This window comes from Nipponia nippon, unplaced genomic scaffold, assembly GCF_047370975.1.
Source record: "Nipponia nippon isolate SJK-2023a ecotype South Korea unplaced genomic scaffold, ASM4737097v1 scaffold_3, whole genome shotgun sequence".
Lineage (NCBI taxonomy): Eukaryota > Metazoa > Chordata > Aves > Pelecaniformes > Threskiornithidae > Nipponia > Nipponia nippon.
Genome location: NW_028262347.1, coordinates 17,990,775 through 18,010,056, shown reverse-complemented (window position 1 = coordinate 18,010,056; position 19,282 = coordinate 17,990,775). Strand labels below are relative to the sequence as shown.

Sequence of the window (19,282 nt, the reverse complement as noted above, 5' to 3'; positions counted from 1 at the left end):
TTACGCAGCCAAATACTGGTGCTGTAGAGGGTGTCTGTAGCTTCAGTCACAGATGGGTGAATATGAGATTTACTTAGGCATGATTATATCTTCAGCATTGCAAAACTGTTAAAAACCAGGATATTTCAATTAGGTAGTTAACAAAAGGTTTCTACATTAGCTGTTAATCTCTTGAAGGTACTGAGATATATCTATATCAACTTAAGGCCATTATAATGCAGCCATCATTTTGCTGAAAACCTGTTTGTGTTTTTGAATATTTGTACTGTAGCAGGAACTTGAAATGCAGTCAAGAAACTATGAAAGATCAGGTAGTGGCCATCAACTCTGAGTTGCTCTAACCCCTTTGATACAAAGGAGGTATCTTTTGCCAGTTGCCCATGGAGGTTTGGAGCCTGGAAATTCCTCAGGTGATGTACAAAGGCAAGTAAAGGCAGGAGAGGGTTTTTTAAAAGATAATGCTTTCTAAACCATGGAAGCTATTTCACCAAGCAGTGAAGCTGATAAAACTATAAAAGTGGTCTGGCCTAGTGGCCCTGTGCCATATCTAAGGTTTGAATGTACAGTGTAACCGGGTCTACATTAGCCGCTTGAGTTCAGAGCAGTAATGCAATTTTGAAGCAAATCCCTTAATTGTCTCAATTTACTGTGTATTAGTTCAGTTCTGAGGACAGTTGTGTACCCATGAAACAAATTCTGTTTGGAAGGAAACTAAATCAGAAACATTGCTCCAGAAATTCTGCAGTGTCCTTCAGGGACGACAGGTTCCTAACTTACTTGTGGACTATACCACCAAAAGGTTTTCCAGTTTGTGCCTATCACTCTTCCCTGAGCACTGATCCACCTGTGTAGTGGAGATGTTTGGCCCAGGGAACTAGCCGACATCTAAATCAGGGTAAGCCTCCTGAGCCTTATATGACGGAGATGTGAGGAGCCTTGGCACCACTCATTTTGATCTGCTGATTGCACTTCCAGTAGGGGACAAAACGTGTCAAAATGATTAGAAGTTCCCTTGGCTAAGACATTTATCCCAGGATTTAGGTGACAAAACTCTTCTGGTCTCCCTGCTAAAGAGTGCTATCAGACATGGCGAGTGATATTCAATTGCCCAAACCTAGGCATTTAGTGTTATTTTAGATGTAGAGCAGCTGTACGGTATCCACCCTAGCTACCAGCTGCTGCTTCAGAGGATGTGGGCCTTTTCTGAGGCCCTGTGCCCTATCTGCCTGTCCCAGACACACACCTTGGCTACCCAAAGGCCTCTCAATTGTTTCTAGGTGCTTTGTTTTCAGCAACTGAATAAAAATTGGGTTCAGCACCCAGGTGTGTGCTAAACAAAAGAAATCTGAAAAAGATCTAGAGCTTTGAACAATGAACTCCACAAGACCAGATTAGAATTCCAATGGCTTCCATAGCTTGGGTCGAGACACGGAATTTTGGTGCCTGTCCAGAAAGTGGGACAGGGATAGGGAGTGATGGAGGACTTTTATTTTAAGTCTGCTTTACCCACAGGTGTTTATGCCTTTCCAAAGAGCAAGCTACTTATTCATACATCTGAAACTACTTTTAGGAGGCAATACTATTAACACTCTCATTAGACTGTATCTCACTTTCTGTGAAGCAAGCATTAGTTATTCTCATATATCATACTCTCTGTACAGCTAAATAGATTACCAGAGAGAAGAACACAGGAAGGAGAAACTTTAAGATTTTTAGGATTAGCAAATTAAGTTTCAAAGGAAAAGAAGTCTAGCTGCATTATACTTTCATTACTCTGAGATGTAAAGCAGTGGGTGAGGTGTTAACATCATTATTACCCAGTGAATTTGGAGATTCAGGTAAATGTTTTTTCACCTGGCTGTACAGGCCTACCTGCACACATACCCATATGCTTTGTAGTCATAGTGTCTTCAGAGTGAAAGGAATTAATGTCTTCAGTTTTATTTTGTCGTTACTCATGTTGCTTTTTACCTGAGAGTTTTCAGGCAGCCACGTTGCCATTGATTCAGTTACATAGGAACAGTTTGTGTGTTTTAACCCAACTTCAAGCTGTGCTGCTGTCGACGCTGCTTTGCATGTTTCTCTAATCAACCGCACACAACGTTGCTTGTCTTCTGAAACAGTGCATTGTGAGTACGAGGTTTTGTGCTGGTAAAAAAGGGAAGACGTAGGTTTTTATCTCCTCCTGCTCTTGTCCTTCTGTTAAGCGTATAGTTGCATTTCTGTTTTTTACCAAGACAGTCCATAGCACACTTCTCTATTTCTCTCTCCCCACTTCACATTCTATCCCACAGTGTTTCAGAAGTCTTCCTTCCAAAACCAGAACAATGTGTGATGTTGAGATTATCAACCATATGGTATAGTGAGTAAGTCAGTCACATGTTTTCTCAGTAGCCAGTAGTTGCTGGCTGTGAAAGACACACATAGCATTACATTAGCTTCTGTCCTAAGAATTCGAGTCACAGTCTCAAAATTTGCTAAAAAAAGCAAGAGGAATGAAATGTGGTACAAGTCCATTTTAGACTGAATATTTATTTCAACTCAATAGTTCTTCTCTGGTTTCTATTATAACTGCTGTCCCAGCCCTTCATAGGTTTATTTTACACCCATCCTGCTGTGACAGAGGAGGAAGTTTCTCACAGCTAAATCTAGTATGAATGTATTATCAGTCCAAGTCTCATTATTGCATTTCCTTTTCTAATCAAGGCAAAGAATCTGCCGTTAACAATGTAATCTCTTTTCCTGATGACTTGCTCTTATAGATACAACCATAAAAGCAGTTGGTTTGAATGGTTCCTTTGCACTCAGGTTCTTTTTCAAAACATTGATTACTCCTAATCATCATTTCTTAGCCACAGTGATTTAGAATTGTGTCTTTCAGAGTCATGATTTTCACAAAACTATTTGCATTAAACTGTCTGGAGATAGTTTGGAGCTGGCTGATTTTTCAAAGCACTGCCATGAAGTTTGATTCATAGTTCTGACTAAATGAGCTGGTTGACTAAAACCCTGTGCAATCTTTTGAAAATATATCACTTTCATCAAAATCTACAATTTCTACAAATTGTATTTAGAATGACACATAGACTAGTCAGCTCTAAACATGTATCTGACAAAATGGTGTGCTCCAAATTAGTCAACCATTGCCACCTGGCAAGACAAACACATTACAAATGTTTATCAGGTTACTCCTCAGTCTTTGAATTTTCATTTCAGTATATTCAGAACTATCCCCAGGATGACTGGCATCCCTTTGAACAACTATGACGTCAGGTACAGCAAAGATCCTTAAATATATTTGTTTCCTAGAATTAAATATTTAACTTCAGTTATGAAAAGATCCTCTTTGTTCACCATTGCCCTCTTTTTTGGGTAGCAGTGTCTGATTTTATATTCTGTTCTTAGCTTTCCATTTTATTTTGATACCAGAAAATCAAAAAGAGAGGACGCGAATTCACGTCAACATGCGTGCTGAGATGTCAAAAGGCATAGTGTAGAAATAGCTCTGCTTTGCAGATTTTATGCAAAGTATTGGCATGTAGTTGCATTCTAGTATCACTGATTCAGACAACTTCATACCAGCTGTCATCATCTCTACTACAGTAGTCAGCTGAAAAACAATCAAAGTGAAAATTGCTCTATTCAGACAAACTGCTTCAACCCATCTTTGATCTGATCATTCAGATTATCAGTCTTTGAAAGAGAATTTCACCTGCATTTCTGAGCATTTACTTTAGGTTTATATTGTACTTTTAAAATACAGTACTAACCACAGAAAGTAACGTTGTTAATTAAATCACATGAATTAATTAAACCAGTTTCAAGGAGACAATTCACTGGCATTTAAAGACAAAAAACCCCTTCCTTCTTCTACCTTAAATCCACAAACACAACTTTAAAAGAACCTATAGCCAGGATCTTTGTCTTTGCAAAGGTAGATGTTATCAAAATATGAATTTATGCATCTATGAACTTTCCAATTATACAATGAATCAATAACAAGACCAATGAGACTGTGTCCAAAGACTGCTAAGATTGAGAAAACCTATTTTTTTTTCATATACTCTTATCTTTTCTGAATTAATTTTGTTCTGATAAAGGTATTGTGTAGGATTGCTTTTTTCTGGTGAAACTGAAATGGTGGGATAGTTTGAATGAAAATATGAAACTATACATCTTGAGTATAAATCATGAATTTTTCAACATGGACTTTCAGGAAAGTCGAGTTGGTGATCTCATGCTACTTGACTTCAAAATGACAGTATTCACAAGAGAGAGTTTAATGCACCAGATTTTTTTTTTAGTTTAGCCAAATGTCTTTGCCCTTCTGAGCATTCTTCTTCCTCATATAGTAACTCTGCTATCATGTAAATACTGGCTAGGTCTTAGAACATCTCTTGCTCTTGTAAGAAGAGGGACCTCAAGATACATCTTTAACTGCAATTATTTGTAGTCTTGTAGAGGTACTGAAAAAAGCATGAGCTTGTGAATATCAGGTCAAAAGTAGATGTCTTCCAAGAAGACTGATGTGAATGTTTGTGTTTCAGGGTACATTTGATAGCTGATAAATTCCCAAGGACAAAAATTGATTTAAGTGTTGAAGAACCTTCCGAATGTCGAGAAGGGAGCAGGAGGCCTTTTTGGTAACTGGCGATTTGGCATTTCACTAGCTTCTGAGTGAGCTCAATCTACCTGTGATCACAGGCATGATTACCTACCCTTTTAGTCAGAAATGACACATCAGTGTCATTTCCTCAGAGATAAGAAAAAAAAATGGAAAATTATTTAAAATAATAATATAAATTAGGTTTATGTTTCATCTGATCCAGTGTGTATCACCTAGAGTTTTAATCCTGGCAGCTATACAGAGTCAAAAACTTTTTTAATGAATGTAGATTCTTCACATATACATTCTGATTTCTGTGCTGTTATGTTTTTTCAAGTTATTAACATTGGGAGGCTACAGATACGTCCAGTAAGTATAGGAGTTAGTATATATGATGGAGGTTACTATTGAACATGATACATAGTTTGATAATAGTTTGGTACCTGAACTATAAAGAATTGTCTGCCTACCCAGAGTTACCGTCTCGTGGAGCTCTTCTTGAGAACTGGTCCATATGCATGGTTTTGCAAAAAAGCATGTGGGCGTGCTCCAGGCAAGGTCTGCATGCACCTGGTAAAGAGCAATTTGAGCTTTGAGGGACTGGAAAGATCAGCAAAGCATATCTTGCAGAGAGAGATATAGTCTTTTATTAGAACAACTGATGTAGTTGAAGGATGGACAGAAGAGAGAAGCTTCTGGATGTTACCAGCAGTTCTGCCTACAAGCACTGCGGGGAAAGACCTGTTCAAGCATTCTTACCAGAGCAGAGCAAGTATTTCTTATACAGCCCCCTACACACCCTATACCACTCAAGGCTATCAAGAAGATAACAGATCTCAGATTCCTGTATTGGTTTCTTAAAACAGAAGAAAGAACAGTGGTTCCTGGCCTTTTCAACTAATTGCAACAGTTTGTCAACGTAAGACCAAAGTTGCGCACTGCCAGAGAGCATTGTCATTCCGTCAGACAGGAAACTTTTAATTTCATTGTTTCTTAAAAAGATGCAGTTGGATGAGAGGGGGGTCTCACAGCTCCTCGGGGACTCCCGTTGAGGCTAATAATTAAAATAGGAATAAGGATCTAAACAAAGAAATATAAATTTATTTATATCTGTGTATACCTGTAGGTGGGAGTCACAGCTCTAACAGCTTGAAACAAATCGTATTTAGTTTTTTTCACAGTAATAGGTAGTTTATGCAGAGAATATGGAGGTAGGTTGGAGCTTTGGAAGAAAGGAAGGATTCTGTAAACTTCCATGGTTCAGGACCAGTATGCAACATTGGCCTTCACGAGAAAACAAAGTATCTTCTGGATCCATTCCCATACCCTCCAGTATACCAGCAACTTTCTCTCAATTACCTTTTGGCTCAAGTGAATAAAGGGCTGCAATCATCCTTTTTGACAAGCCTTTAAAGCTGCTTTCTTCCAGATCATTTCCAATAATAACTGTAATTTAAACTTTTATGATAAAAGCATAGAAGTGCTTTAAAATAGTTCAGGTATTTTTCTGGAGATGGTGATGTCATTCTTTCCATCAGCAGCAAGAATATTCCACTCATGCTTCAGTCTTTGTTTGTTCATAAGTAGAAAAGGAATTAGAACATTAGTCAGTATTTTGATATTTAAAATGAATTATTTTCCTCTGTTCTATTACCTTTGTTCGTTAGTTTCCATTTTCAAAAAGTATTTCAATTGCCAAATTTGGCCTTTGTGTGTATTTACACTGTTCTAATGGGACTTGCGTGTATGTACTTGAGAACAGAGTTTGATTCATGTCTAAGTACTTCAATTTGCCTGCAATGCACTGAGATACAAATTTTTTATAATTCCTAAGAAGCTGTTTAAAAACTTTCTTGGGGCATTTTCTCTGTGGAAGAAAATAAATATTTTGTAATTATCAATGGGCAGCAAAAAATATGCAAAGCAAAATCTTTTTATCGATTTTCATTCCAGTTTTAAATTCCTGAGCAATGAGATTAAAGTTTCCATTCCATACCAGATGTCATTTGGACAAGACCACAGCTGGCTCCCACCTACGTGTTCGAGGGACAGTATTAGGAACATCTTCACTGATCTGGAACCTCCTTCTCTTCCCTCAGTGGGACTGAGCACCATTGCAGGTGTTCCTTGGGACACGGAGGAGTCCTTGAGCCTGAAGCCAGGGCATAGCAGCTGAAGAGCTCCATCACATGTCTTTGACAAGCTGTGTTTTCCAGAGTTCTTGGTAAAAATCTGTGGTTCCCTCTTAATTGTAACACAGAACTGAGTGGCAAAAATATGGTGGAATATGATTCTTCTTTGATTTCCAGTGCACTACGTGGGTATTACCAAGCTTTCACTTTGGTTAAGATATTTTACATTTTTTCACTTTAGACCTTTCGCTCTCTCAGATAAGGTTGGATACGCAGTACTTTCTACTCCTGTCAAGGTACTACAAGGGTATGCTTGATCTTCACTGTGGAAAAAAATTAGTTATGGGGTCCTAATGAAGAAGTACACCTCCAAAAGATTTGGAAGAGTGACAGGTCAAGTTTGTGATGGTTTAAATCAGTATTTTGGTAATGCAGGTCATGCTGAAGAATACCTGTCTGCTCCTGCTCCTGTTGATTAAAAAGAGGTGCCTGCTTAGAAGTGTTCCTTAACTGATTGCCTACATTATCGTGTAACGATCCCATTCAGTACAGCTAGGAGTTGTTGCTAGGAGTAAGTATATTTTATAGAGATCATAGACTCATAGTATGGTTTGGGTTGGAAGGGACCTTTAAAGATCATCTAGTCCAACGCCCCTGCCGTGGGCAGGGACACCTTCAAGTAGATCAGGTTGCTTCAGAACCCCGTCCAACCTGACCTTGAACACGTCCAGGGATGGGGCATCCACAACTCTGAGCAACCTGTTCCAGTGTCTCAGCACCCTCATCATAAAAAATTTCTTCCGTATGTCCAATCTAAACCTACCCTCTTAATATTTAAAACCATTGCCCATTGTCCTGTCACTACAGGCCCTAGTAAAAAATCTCTTTCCACCTTCCGTATAAGACCCCTTTAAGTACGGAAAGGATGCCGTAAGGTCTCCCTGGATTCTTCTCTTATCCAGGCTGAAGAACCCCAACTCTCTCAGCCTTTCTTCACAGCAGAGGTGTTCCACTCCTCTGATCATCTCTATGGCCCTCCTCTGGACCTGCTCCAAAAGGTCCATGTCTTTCTTGTGCTGGGGTCCCCAGAGCTGGACGCAGTACTGCAGGTGGGATCTCACCAGAGCAGAGTAGAGGGGCAGAATCACCTCCCTTGACCTGCTGGCCACACTTCTTTTGATGCAGCTCAGGATACGATTGGCTTTCTGGGCTGCAAACACATATTGCCGGCTCATGCCCAATTGCTCATCTAGCAGTATCCCCAAGTCGTTCTCAGCAGGGCTGCTCTCAATCCATTCATCCCCCAGCCTGCACTGATATTGGAGATTGCCCTGACCCATGTGCAGGACCTGGCACTTGGCCTTGTTGAACACCATGAGGTTTGCCTGGGCCCACTCCTCAAGCCTATCAAGCTCCCTCCAGATGGCATCCCTTCCCTCAAGCGTGTCAGCCGCACCACTTGACTTGGTGTTATTCAAGTTCAATGACCTATTATAAAATCAGACACTGGGGAGAGAAAGTTGGCTTTAAAAGTTATGCTGTTTGCTAGATAGATAATAAATGGGTCATAGAGATAAACCTTGTAAGCTGTGTTACCTTCCTGCATTCTTCCCATTTGACATGGTGAATTGTACTTGTTCCCAAGATAACTAAAATTGCAAGCCTTCTTGTGGCCTCTGTGGACCTGTGAACAAAGTGAGGCGCTTTTACAACCATGCCATTTCTCAGGGTGGAGCCCTGCGATCAGCCATCTTTAGCACCAAGATTTTAGGCTATAAATCCTGCAGTTTACTGGCATCGCTGCATCTGCAGTTCTGTCCCCTCAGTGGTAATTAAAGGCTTATGTAATAAGCAGTAAAACAATAATTGACATGTGTGTGTTTTAGCCTACCAAGTCAGCCATCCTTTAGAAATTCTTTCTCTGTTAGAGTCAGGGAAGAAAATCACAAAGTACTAAAACTGATCGAAAAAAATATTGTGTTGGCTCAAATTTGACCTTTACTTTCTAGGGACAGAAGCACGTGTTGGTGTTCAAGGGACTACTGGAGAATGCCGGAGCAGCCCAAACACAGCACTGGTATGAATTAGAATCATAGAATCTTTAAGGTTGGAAAAGACCCTTAAGATCATCAAGTCCAACCGTTAACCTAGCACTGCCAAGTCCACCACTAAACCATGTCCTTGAGCACCATGTTTACCCTTCTTTTAAATACCTCCAGGGATGGGGAGTCAACCACTTCCCTGGGCAGCCTGTTCCAGTGCCTGACTACCCTTTCGGTGAAGTTTTTCCTAATATCCAACCTAAACTTCCCCTGGCGCAGCTCGAGGCCGTTTCCTTTCATCCTATCGCTTGTTACTAGGGAGAAGAGACCAACACTAGGGAGAAGAGATGGACCAACCGAATTCCTGCAAGACATTCCTGTAGTAGCACGGAGGATCCCAAATCATGGACCAAAACACTGTTATACTAAAATGATGTGCAAGTAAGAAATAAGTGGCTTCTCCTTATCTAAACAAATAAGAAATGTGGATGGGGAATGCCATTCCTGCTAGTGGTGCTAGTACACCTTTGTAGGCTTCTAATAGACCAGAGAATATTTTATCAATTCTGTGTTTTACAGCTGAAGGCTTTAGCCTTAGCTAAGCCAAAAACAGTTGTCAAATTAATAAGAATAAAAGGAAGTAGTCATAGGCAAGAGTGGTAAAAAGAATGAACTTTTTACTTCTTCAGCTAGCATGGATCACAGCGTAAGAATATTGATTCACGTGACTGTAGACTATAAAAGATTAGATCTAATTTCCCTAGTGGAGAAATGATAAATAATATTTTTACGAATACAGTTTTATATTAGTGATCCATTAGCTCCTGGAGCATGTCTGAGGGCGTCAGCACCAAGAGGGTCTCTGTTGCATTGTGAGCATCAGCATTAGGCTCTGGTTTCCACACAGCTGTTCTGGTTTGCAGAGGTGGTTACAAATAATGGAAATGAAATGGGCTAGATATGGTACAACCCGAAACAAAAAGGACATTTGTGGCCCAGGGATTTTACGATCAAAGTGTAGGAGGGATGATAACAGATGATGTAGCTGGCAAAATGCAAAGAATCAGTGAGACGCTAATGACTGCTCAGCAGTGGATTTGGCACACTAGTGTGTACAACAGACTTTTGCAACAAACAAACTTTACTTGAAGCCTCAATATAAAGAGCTTTACAGGTGTTTGTGGAGCGAAGGACTTGAAAATGTAAAGGGCAATACAACTGACAGAAACAAAGCATTCCTTGAAATTGTGAAAGTGTGGCATACCTAGGTATTTTCAACAGTAAAGTTGGCAACATCATGTCTTTCAAGGCCCGAGGAAAGGATGGTGCAATAATCAAGGTAGAAGATGACAAGTATTCGTGGCACAGGAAGGCTATCATCTTGAACACATAACTGGGATGACAGTGCCTAGCTCGTTTGTTTTCAGAAAATGAACTGCGGGTACATTACAAGGTTCAGAGCAGACCTCAAGTGCAGTAGCTTTTTAGCCCCGCGCTGGCTCTGAGCAAAGCCAGCTGGAGCCTCTGTATCACCCTTGTGAAGCAGAGGACTGGCCCGGGGCTGGACCCCGGTACGAGCAGACCAGCGGCCTTTTCCTCTAACCTCTGCAGGAAATACTCAGAACCGGTAGCTTTGGAGTAAGGTCAGAGGCGGAGCAACCGCCGGTCTCTCTGGCCTGTACTTTGGGCAGGATGCTGACGGTTGTAGTGCTCAGGTTCGGGGACTCCGGTACCTCCCCCGCGCCGCCGTCCCCGGGATCAGCCTGGGGGAGCCCCCGCCGCGGTGCGGAGCGCGTGGCTCTGGCCAGCGGGGTGAGGAGACAAGGCGGGCCGGGGGGGGGCGGCGGGCCCTCCGCCTCCTCCGGGCCCCGGGCAGCCTGCCCGCGGGGGCCGGCAAGGGCAGCAGCCGCCGCCCGCCCTCGCCGCCCCGGCCGCGCCCCGCCCCTGGGAGCCGGGCGCCGTGCCGGGGAGTCGCGGCCCGCGCAGGCCCCGCCCCGGCGGCGCTGGCGTAGGCGCTGACGGCGCGCCCCGCCCCGCCCGGGGCCAGGCCGGCTAGCGGCGGGCGAGGGGCGCCGTTAGCTGCCGGGCTCGCCCCGCGGCGGCAGCCCGCTCAGCTGGGCCATGCGGTAGCCGGCTGTGGCGCGCTCCGGGCTGTCGGCGGCCATGGAGCAGCTGCTGGGCGGCCGGCGGCCCCGGCTGGTTTCCTCGCTGAGGCTGGGGCAGCGCTCCTGGGAGGTCACCTTAGACGAGGAGCGGGGGCTGCTGGCCTGGCGCGACCCCCGCCCGCCGCGCCGCGGCGGCGGTGAGTGGAGCGGCGGGGCGGGCCGGGCCGGGCTGTGGCGGGCGGCCGTTAGCGCGGCTGCCGCGGCCTCGCGGCGGGCCGGGCCCGCCTTTCCTCGGCGGCGGGGGAAGGGCGCTCGCAGCGACCCTGGCGGCGTGGGGCAGGGCGGCTTCGGGCGCGGGTGCCGGCGGGGTCGGCCTGCGGCCGGCCCTGCCCCCGCCGGGGCGCTGCTGGAGCCGGCTCTCACGGCGGCGGCGTGCGGTTGTCGGCTCGGAGCGCGTTGAGCGTTCGAGTGCTCCGTCGGCGCTGAGCGCTTCCTGTGCTCGGGCGCCTTTTGGCCCTACGAAGGGCGGCCGGCAGCCGGCGTCGCCCGCTGCCCCGCAGCAGCCGTCGCCTCTGGGGTTCAGAGTCCGAGGGCGGAAGGCGGAGAGCGGCCTAACCCCAGGCGGGCCCGGGCCGGCGGTGCGGGAGCGCTGCGGCCTCGCCGGGGTACCGGGCAGCGGGGGTGAAGCCGCGGACGCAGCGGCGGCAGGCAGCCGGCGGTGCCGAACCTGTCAGCCGGCTGGCGCGCTGCGAAACAAAGCTGACAGCCACTCGCGAGGAGCCGCAGCCACTGCGTGCGAGAGCAGCGAGGTCCGCGTTTGGCGGAGAAGAGAAGGCGATTTAGGCATCTGTTCTGAGAGTGTGCCTCTGGCAGCAGAGGCAAGAAACTTGTCCCTGCAGTTGCATGAGGAAAGCACAGATGTGTTTAGCTGAACCGCGTTGTTTCTTGGCGCTGTGAGTAGGTAGCAGCATGTCGTTTGTAATGTTGTATTCAAATTAATCGTAGCAGGACATAATAGACTTATAGAACTTTAAAAGTAACTTTTTTATTTTCAGTTACATGACTTAGTTGTGGTTAAAAAACACTTTCATACTGAGGCAGTGTTTGAGGCAATTATTTTTTTTTCAAATGAGTTGCTTTTAAAGCTCTTTGCTTTCTAAAAAGCTGCATGGAAATTTCCAAAGAAAGTTTAACTTCTGCGAGTTAGTGTTTTGGAAATATTTAATGTAGGCTAATAGTTTGTAATGGGGTAATAAAGTTGTTTATAGTTCCCCTTTTGTGCAATTAGAATAGTGCTGAGTTACAAAACTGCAAGTGTGAGAGGTTACTGCTGAAAGTACCTGGCAAAATTTCAGGATAACTTCTAAAATGTCTGTACATCCACTATATCAAGCTTTTTACTACACTTTAGGTGGTATTTTATCAGATGCTTTGACCTTGGGGTTTTTATATAGTAATTATTCCCATTATTAATATAGCTCTATTAGCATGGTATATGAACATCTGAAAATGTGTAATGTCCTTCTTTTCACAGCAGCTGCTGTAGAGTGGAAAACTGCTGTCATCCTCATTTTAGAGGTTGGAGGAACTGAGGCAGAGAGAAACTAATAATAGGAAGGTTGACTACAAGTTTATCTGAGAAAGGTTTGAATATAGATGTCTCCAGTCCCAGGCAAGTTCGCAAACTTAAATAGTTAAAGTGTTCTTCCCTTCTTACCATGTACCTTTCTTAAATATTTTCCTGATTTTATCATGGTATCTTATTGGCCTGAGGCTCTTTGAAAAAAGGTGAGGGAAAAGGGAGGAGGACTCAAAAAGAATTCTAAGAATTTGATATTGTAGTTTACATAACGGAGAATTGGTCAAGTTTTAAGTACCTCTTTTTTTATTCTTCATAACACAAAAACAGAGATTGTTATCCTTTCCCTGCTATTGTGTGAATACAATTTGCCATAATCTGGTTTTTATTAGCAGTACTGCTGAAAAAAGTATTTGAAAATTTCTGAACTTACTTCAGATGTGCAGATAAATGAACTTAAGGCTTAGAAAACAGATTAGTTCTTTAATTCTGCCAAGCTTAATATATTGGTGTGAAAAATAAGCTGTATACTTTTCAAAATGAAATAAAATCAGTCTACAGATCTTAAATTTAAAATATAAAGTTTCAAAGCCTTTTGGGACAGTTGCTCCGCCTAGGTAAAGTAGCCCCCTGCTCTGGAGAGAATTTTGTTGAATTGTGTAAAATCATTCTAAAAATGCCTTTGCAGAGTTACCAGTTGCGACTGATGTGTAGGCTAGAGCAGTTTCAATGGGAGCTTCGTTCTACTGTGTGACGACTTCCTTTAGACCATGCAAGAGTGCCACAAAACCACGCTAGCTCTTTTATTGGCGCTCTAAAGTTTACAACTGCTTACAGTTGTAAGATTTTACAACTTTTTAAGTTGTAAGTTTTCTTGACTTACTCCTGGTGGGCTAGACCAAGTATGAACCTGTCCCGAAGCCTGTTCCAAAGTGGATGTCAGGATGCTGCAATGGTGGAAGGAGAGTGGGACATAGTAAACTAGACTCCATTTGTGGCAGTTTCTGAAGTAGTACCCAGTTGGAGATTCCTTAGGAGGCAAGACTGTTTGCTGAGTGTGGCTGCTGTCCTGTAACATAGCTATCTACAAGATTTTGGAAAATATGATATGACATCAAAAGAGAAAAGGGAAGGTGGGAGAAGAAAAAGAAATGCCTCAGTGCTCTGGAGGCACAGGTATAATTTATATAGAGAGCAATACAATAGATGACACACCTCCTCTTCCTAACATCCTGGTTAATTCATGTGTTTCCTGCATTTGTGCCTTAATACCATCACAGTTTTATGTTATTGCTGCCCTATTGTCTTTAAGCTCCTTTAAGACCTGGGATGGCTCATCATGTTTGCTACAATTATTTTGGAAATACGAGCAGTATACGTGACAGTATATAAATAAACTTCATAATATGGAAGATGGTTAGTTAGAAGCATATAATTTCAGAGGAGTTGCTTGACCAAGATTGCTGTCTTTCTACCATTTAGTCTTTGACTGTGTGACTACTGTGCATTATGCCTAAATTCAGACTTAATTATGCAGTATAAAGTGCTATATGTTTTTGTTTAATAGGTCGTTATTACAGTGACACAGTTGTCTTTAAACTGAAAAAACTCAATGAGGGCTGCTTATTCTCTGAGTATTTATTACTGTCTTGGATTTAGCTACATAACTAAAAATAGTTTGGTATATATTTTGTCAAGGTTTTCAGATTTTGACAGGTAAGGAACTAGAGCTATCGTTAGGTATATTGTAGAAGTGTTGAAATATCTACCTCTTCTTATTTCATCCAAATTCATGAACATACAGGAAACAACAGAGACTTTCTCCTATTGTCCACGAAAATATAGCTTTACAGAATATGGGGAGATTCTTATGTTTTCTCATCTTTGTAAAAGGTTATTAAAATATATATACATATTTTTTAAAACACATTCTGTCAAAAAAGGTTCAACACGGCTCAGTGCCAGGTCCTGCACTTGGGTCACAACAACCCCATGCAACGCTACAGGCTTGGGGAGGAGTGGCTGGAGAGCTGCCTGGCTGAAAAGGACCTGGGGGTGTTGGTTGACAGTTGCCTGAACGTGAGCCAGCAGTGTGCCCAGGTGGCCAAGAAGGCCAGTGGCATCCTGGCTTGTATCAGGAATAGTGTGGCCAGCAGGACCAGGGAGGTGATAGTGCCCCTGTACTTGGCACTGGTGAGGCTGCACCTTGAATCCTGTGTTCAGTTTTGGGCCCCTCACTACAAGAAGGACATCGAGGTGCTGGAGTGTGTCCAGAGAAGGGCAACGAAGCTGGTGAAGGGTCTAGAGAACAAATTCTGTTGGGGAGCAGCTGAGGGATCTGGGGTTGTTTAGTCTGGAGAAGAGGAGGCTGAAGGGAGACCTTCTTGCTCTCTACAACTACCTGAAAGGAGGTTGTAGCGAGGTGGGGGTTGGTCTCTTCTCCCAAGTAGCAGGCAACAGGATGAGAAGAAATGGGCTCAAGTTGTGCCAGGGGAGGTTTAGATTAGATATTAGGAAAAATTTCTTCATGGAGAGAGTGGTTAGGCATTGGAACAGGCTGCCCAGGGAAGTGGTGCAATCACAGTCCCTGGAAGTGTTCAAAAAACATGTGGATGTGTTGCTTAGGGACATGGTTTAGAGGTGAACCTGGCAGTTAACAGGTTGGACTTGATGATCTTAGAGGTGTTTTCCAACCTTAATGATTCTAGGATTCTATGAAAATGCATTTTGTGAATAAAGAAATATTAATTCAGGAGAATTATTTTTAATGCTATCATTGAGAAGATACGAACAATAACAAAAACATAAAATGTTTGTTCAAGCCATGGTATGGTTTTAAAACCTTAAATCCTAAATACTGTTTACGTTCCTTCCTACTGTTAGACCTTGTTTAACAGCATCATATTTTCAAGTTCTGTCTTCAGTGTAAGGAGGCTCCCATTTCCCATTCTTTGGTTGGTTAGACTTGTTTGAACTTAGAAAAGTTTTATCTGAAATTTTTCATGTCTTTTTTACTTTTAGCTGTGCACTTTTTTTTGCTTAGGCATCCCTTCATCTTCAAATATTCTGAAGAACATTATTTTTCAACCTTGTAACACTTCACCATGAGATTTAGTTGATCTGCAAAGCTGGGCAGATGAATTGTTTTATTATTTCCTGATGTTGATGGCACAGTCAGGTTTTTCTCAAGCAACACATGATAAAACTTTGTGTACCAGATTTCATAGCAGATTATATGTTGTACATATGTACTTACAGGTATTTTAGAAGTATTGGCTAAGATTGTATCATGTACTAGTACTAAGGGATTGCAAACACAGAATGAGATTTTCTTGATGTTTTTCTGTTTTTTTTAATTGTAAAGTACAAGTATGAAGGGGGTGATCAAGCTGGACACTGGACTGTATTTCTTCACTTATTGTGTGCACTTTCTTTTAGCCCTTCTATTTCGTCCTTCAGAATTCTCCCTTGGTGTGTCTTTTCCAGCTCTCCCCCCAAAACAACCACTTGAGGAAGCCTCAGTACTAGTGTTCACAAGGCTGATGCCATTCTGATGATGTGCATTCTAAAGAATACTCAGTTTGATAAACACAGTACCGAGAGAGCAGAGGTGGGTCTGCTTGGAAACAAGGTCTGTCCAGCACCTGCAGTGTGTTGGCACATCCTTAGTCAAGGTCATTTTTCATCAGTCATTCCCAATTGGCACTAGGCACATGTAGAAATCTGAACCCTGCTTTTCTCTAGGCAGTTCCACTGACTACATTGAACTGGTAGGATGTGCGGAATAATAGCTCTAGAAGGCATTTTTCTTTGGAATATGTCATCTTCTGGAAGATACATTATTCAAATATGGATATACACTACATTAAACTATACATGTTTTTCAGCATATACCTTTTTGGTGTTCCCCCCCCGCCCTTACGGTGAAGAAGTGCATCTTATTTCTTGCTTTACCATTGAAATATTCATAGTTGAGTTGAAAAGATTTAATCTGGAAATAAAAAAAAAATCAATGGGAAAACATTCATGATTTAAATATGCAAATTGATCCAAGTTCAAATTGCTGTGATTTGATTCAAATTCAGATATGTGATGTGAAGTAGCAACTGTGTGTCTGATCATATTAGGAATTGATCTATTGTCTATTGGTTTACGAAATACTTGAAGATTTACTTAAAAAAAAAAAAAGCCAGTTTCCTTATGCTTGGCTGTATAGTGTGAGATCATGGCCTTCAGATGTTTCTGTGACTCTTCCGCAGTTTTGAATTAAATCATTTAGTCATGATGCCTTTTTTCTTCCCCCTCCCTCAGGACGTGAATTCTCTGTAATTCTGCTCTGTGTCCCTATCCACCATTTTCTCTTATTCTGGTCTTTATTAGATGTAGCTTTCTGTAGTGCACGATGAGTATAATGCAATGTACCTTCTGATAGAAAACATTCTTGTTTTCTTGCTTTTAGGTGAAGGCAAAGCTTAAACTTAGGACAAGATAACTTACTGTTCATGTGGTCTGTAACACTAAACTAGTTTCCAAAGTGACTGAAAAAATACTTTTTCTTTAAATCAGCACTCTAGCTTTTTAATTGTTAATATTTTTAAGTCACAAGAGTATACTAATAATTTAAATTCATTCTGAATGCTACTGCATCCATGGGCCTGAGCTGAATTTTAAGAATAAACCAAATGCTGTGATCAGTGATGTTTTTGTGCTTTTGCACATGTCTGTGTTGCTTTGAGCTAACACATTTCTGAGGGAGGAATTTGGCCTGTAGGATATGTAGCTGGCAGTGATGAATGAACAAATCTTGACTGGGGTTCTGAGTAAGTTTGCTTATAAACTCGGGAAGTGTTCTGTGGGAGTGGCAGACAGCAATGACGCACCACAAAGCCTTTCTTAACACAGAAGAACACACTTCACAACTGCTGGCTACATTTTTCACAAAGAAAGCCCGCTGTTAGTGTGCTTACCTTGGTGTGTTTTGTTTTGTTTTTTTTCTCTGCCCCCTTGCTTAGTGTGGGGAAAAGTAGTATATATCTAACACAGTATTTTGCTGATTTGTCAGTTTGCACTTCAGGAGGCATGTCTGTTAAGACTGTAAGAGCACCATGGCCCAGAATGAGTGATGAGTGGCACAGCCAGTGTGCTGGGAAGACTGTCACCTGTCCATTGTGTGTTTTCTTTGGTTTTCTGTTTGTTTGTTTGTTTGGTTTTTTTTGCCATGCCCCTTCATCCAGCTGCTCTGGGTGGACACCTCATTGTCTTTAGTGTGTCGTGTATGCTAGACGTTGAACAAGGTGTGACATGAAAACATAAATGTGTGAAGATCTTTGAGATTAAGCTTAAGAAAATTGATATGTACTTCAGTATTTCTGAATGCGAAATTCAGTCTCTTGAATCTAGATGTGTATGTTGAAAAAGTCACAGTATTTTGCCTGGAATTTTGTCTAGGAACTGTTGTGTGCTACTTGGTTGAGTATATTGTACTGAGCCAAGTGAAAGTGTTTGGTATGGCCTGACTCCATAGTTCAACTTTTTTCATTAACGTTGACCTAGTAGTGCTGGTGTAGGTACCTTTTCTTTTTTTGTTAATGTGGCAGTAAGATTTTCCATGTTTTGAGAGAAACTCATAAAGGTGAAGGCCTTTATGAGTGAACACCTTTATGATAAACCAGTGAAAGAAATGGTTCATGCTCCTTGATAATGGGGTAAATGCTACAAAAGTAGATGTGGGAAAGGAGTATAATTAGTACATATGTGAACCTTGTTGACCTTTCAAAAGAGGGCAGGATAGTCCTTCTACTTGTTTTTGTGAGGTGGGTTTTGGTGATTAAATGTCAGATGAGGGCATTGTGTTTATAGGAGCAGGATTGTTCTGCTTGTATTGAAGGTCTCTATTTGATTTCTTTGCAATAGAAACTCCTTCCAGGGAAAAGGGGGGAGGGTGGGACTAAGTAGTTGATTTACTTTCTGATTAAACAATATACTGTATAACACTAAGTCGAATAGTGATAGAGTCATATTTGGACTGATAGAAATTCTTGAGCTCTATTGAAACACAAGTGCCACTGCACTCAGATTTGTTTTTATAAGCTCTAGGGAATGTTCTGAATAACATGTTTATATTTGAGACATCTTTGCATCTTTCTGGCCCTCTGCAATTACTGTATTAGGTAGCATGTGGTTTTGACTACCTTAAGATTGGAGTATACTATCAGGGCAGTGGAGTGGTTTCTTGCTTGTACAGTGCCAAGTAGTACTGAGGGCCACAGTCAGCATAGCTGATATTCATAGAACAGAAACTTTTACCGAACCCAAAGATTTACAGAGGGAAGGTGGGATCACTCTGTTCTTTCCTTTTGGGTTTCTTTGGTTGGTTTTGTTGGTTTGTTTTTGTTTTTTTCAGGAATCTGTTGTTTTCGGATACGTAACTCTTGTGGCTGAAGAAAAAAAATGCACATATATAACTAAAACATTTACTCTTTGCTTTTTTGCTGCATCTATGAAGAGATTTGCTGGAAAAGCAGAACTTCCAGTCATGCGACTGTCAGAGGGAGAACACATCTGAAGAATTAGGAGAGCTTAGCAGAAGTGGTTACAAAGTCTAGGATTGTTAATACAAGCTGTGTAATATGTGCTGAAATATATACTCCAAAGAAATGCTTTCAGTGTTACAGATTTGGAACTGCTTTTTAATCTTATTTGCTATCTGTACAGTTGGACAGCTTTATTATGCCTAATAAAACAATGACTTCTGTTGCTCCTCCTAGTGTACTGGCTAATAAGTATCCAGTATGTAGAACTGTTTCCCAAAATGTTCA

The 19,282-nt window shown here is 42.1% G+C and overlaps 1 protein-coding gene across 6 annotated transcripts in view; it reads left to right on the top strand.

Annotated features, from left to right (window-relative positions):
- Positions 1 to 10,791: 10,791 nt before the first annotated feature.
- The window catches only part of CERK (ceramide kinase), a 43,568-nt gene continuing 35,077 nt past the window's right edge, over positions 10,792 to 19,282 (top strand). For 2 of the 6 annotated variants that reach the window (XM_087765194.1, XM_087765193.1), the window contains exon 1: positions 10,792 to 11,082. In XM_087765194.1, the coding sequence (XP_087621320.1) occupies positions 10,944 to 11,082 (139 nt within the window). In that variant the 5' untranslated portion in view covers positions 10,792 to 10,943. Of the gene's footprint in view, positions 11,083 to 11,152; positions 11,847 to 12,419; positions 12,558 to 19,282 lie in introns of those variants that run through there. The other 4 variants (XM_087765195.1, XM_087765196.1, XM_087765198.1 and 1 more) reach the window with 4 other exon arrangements.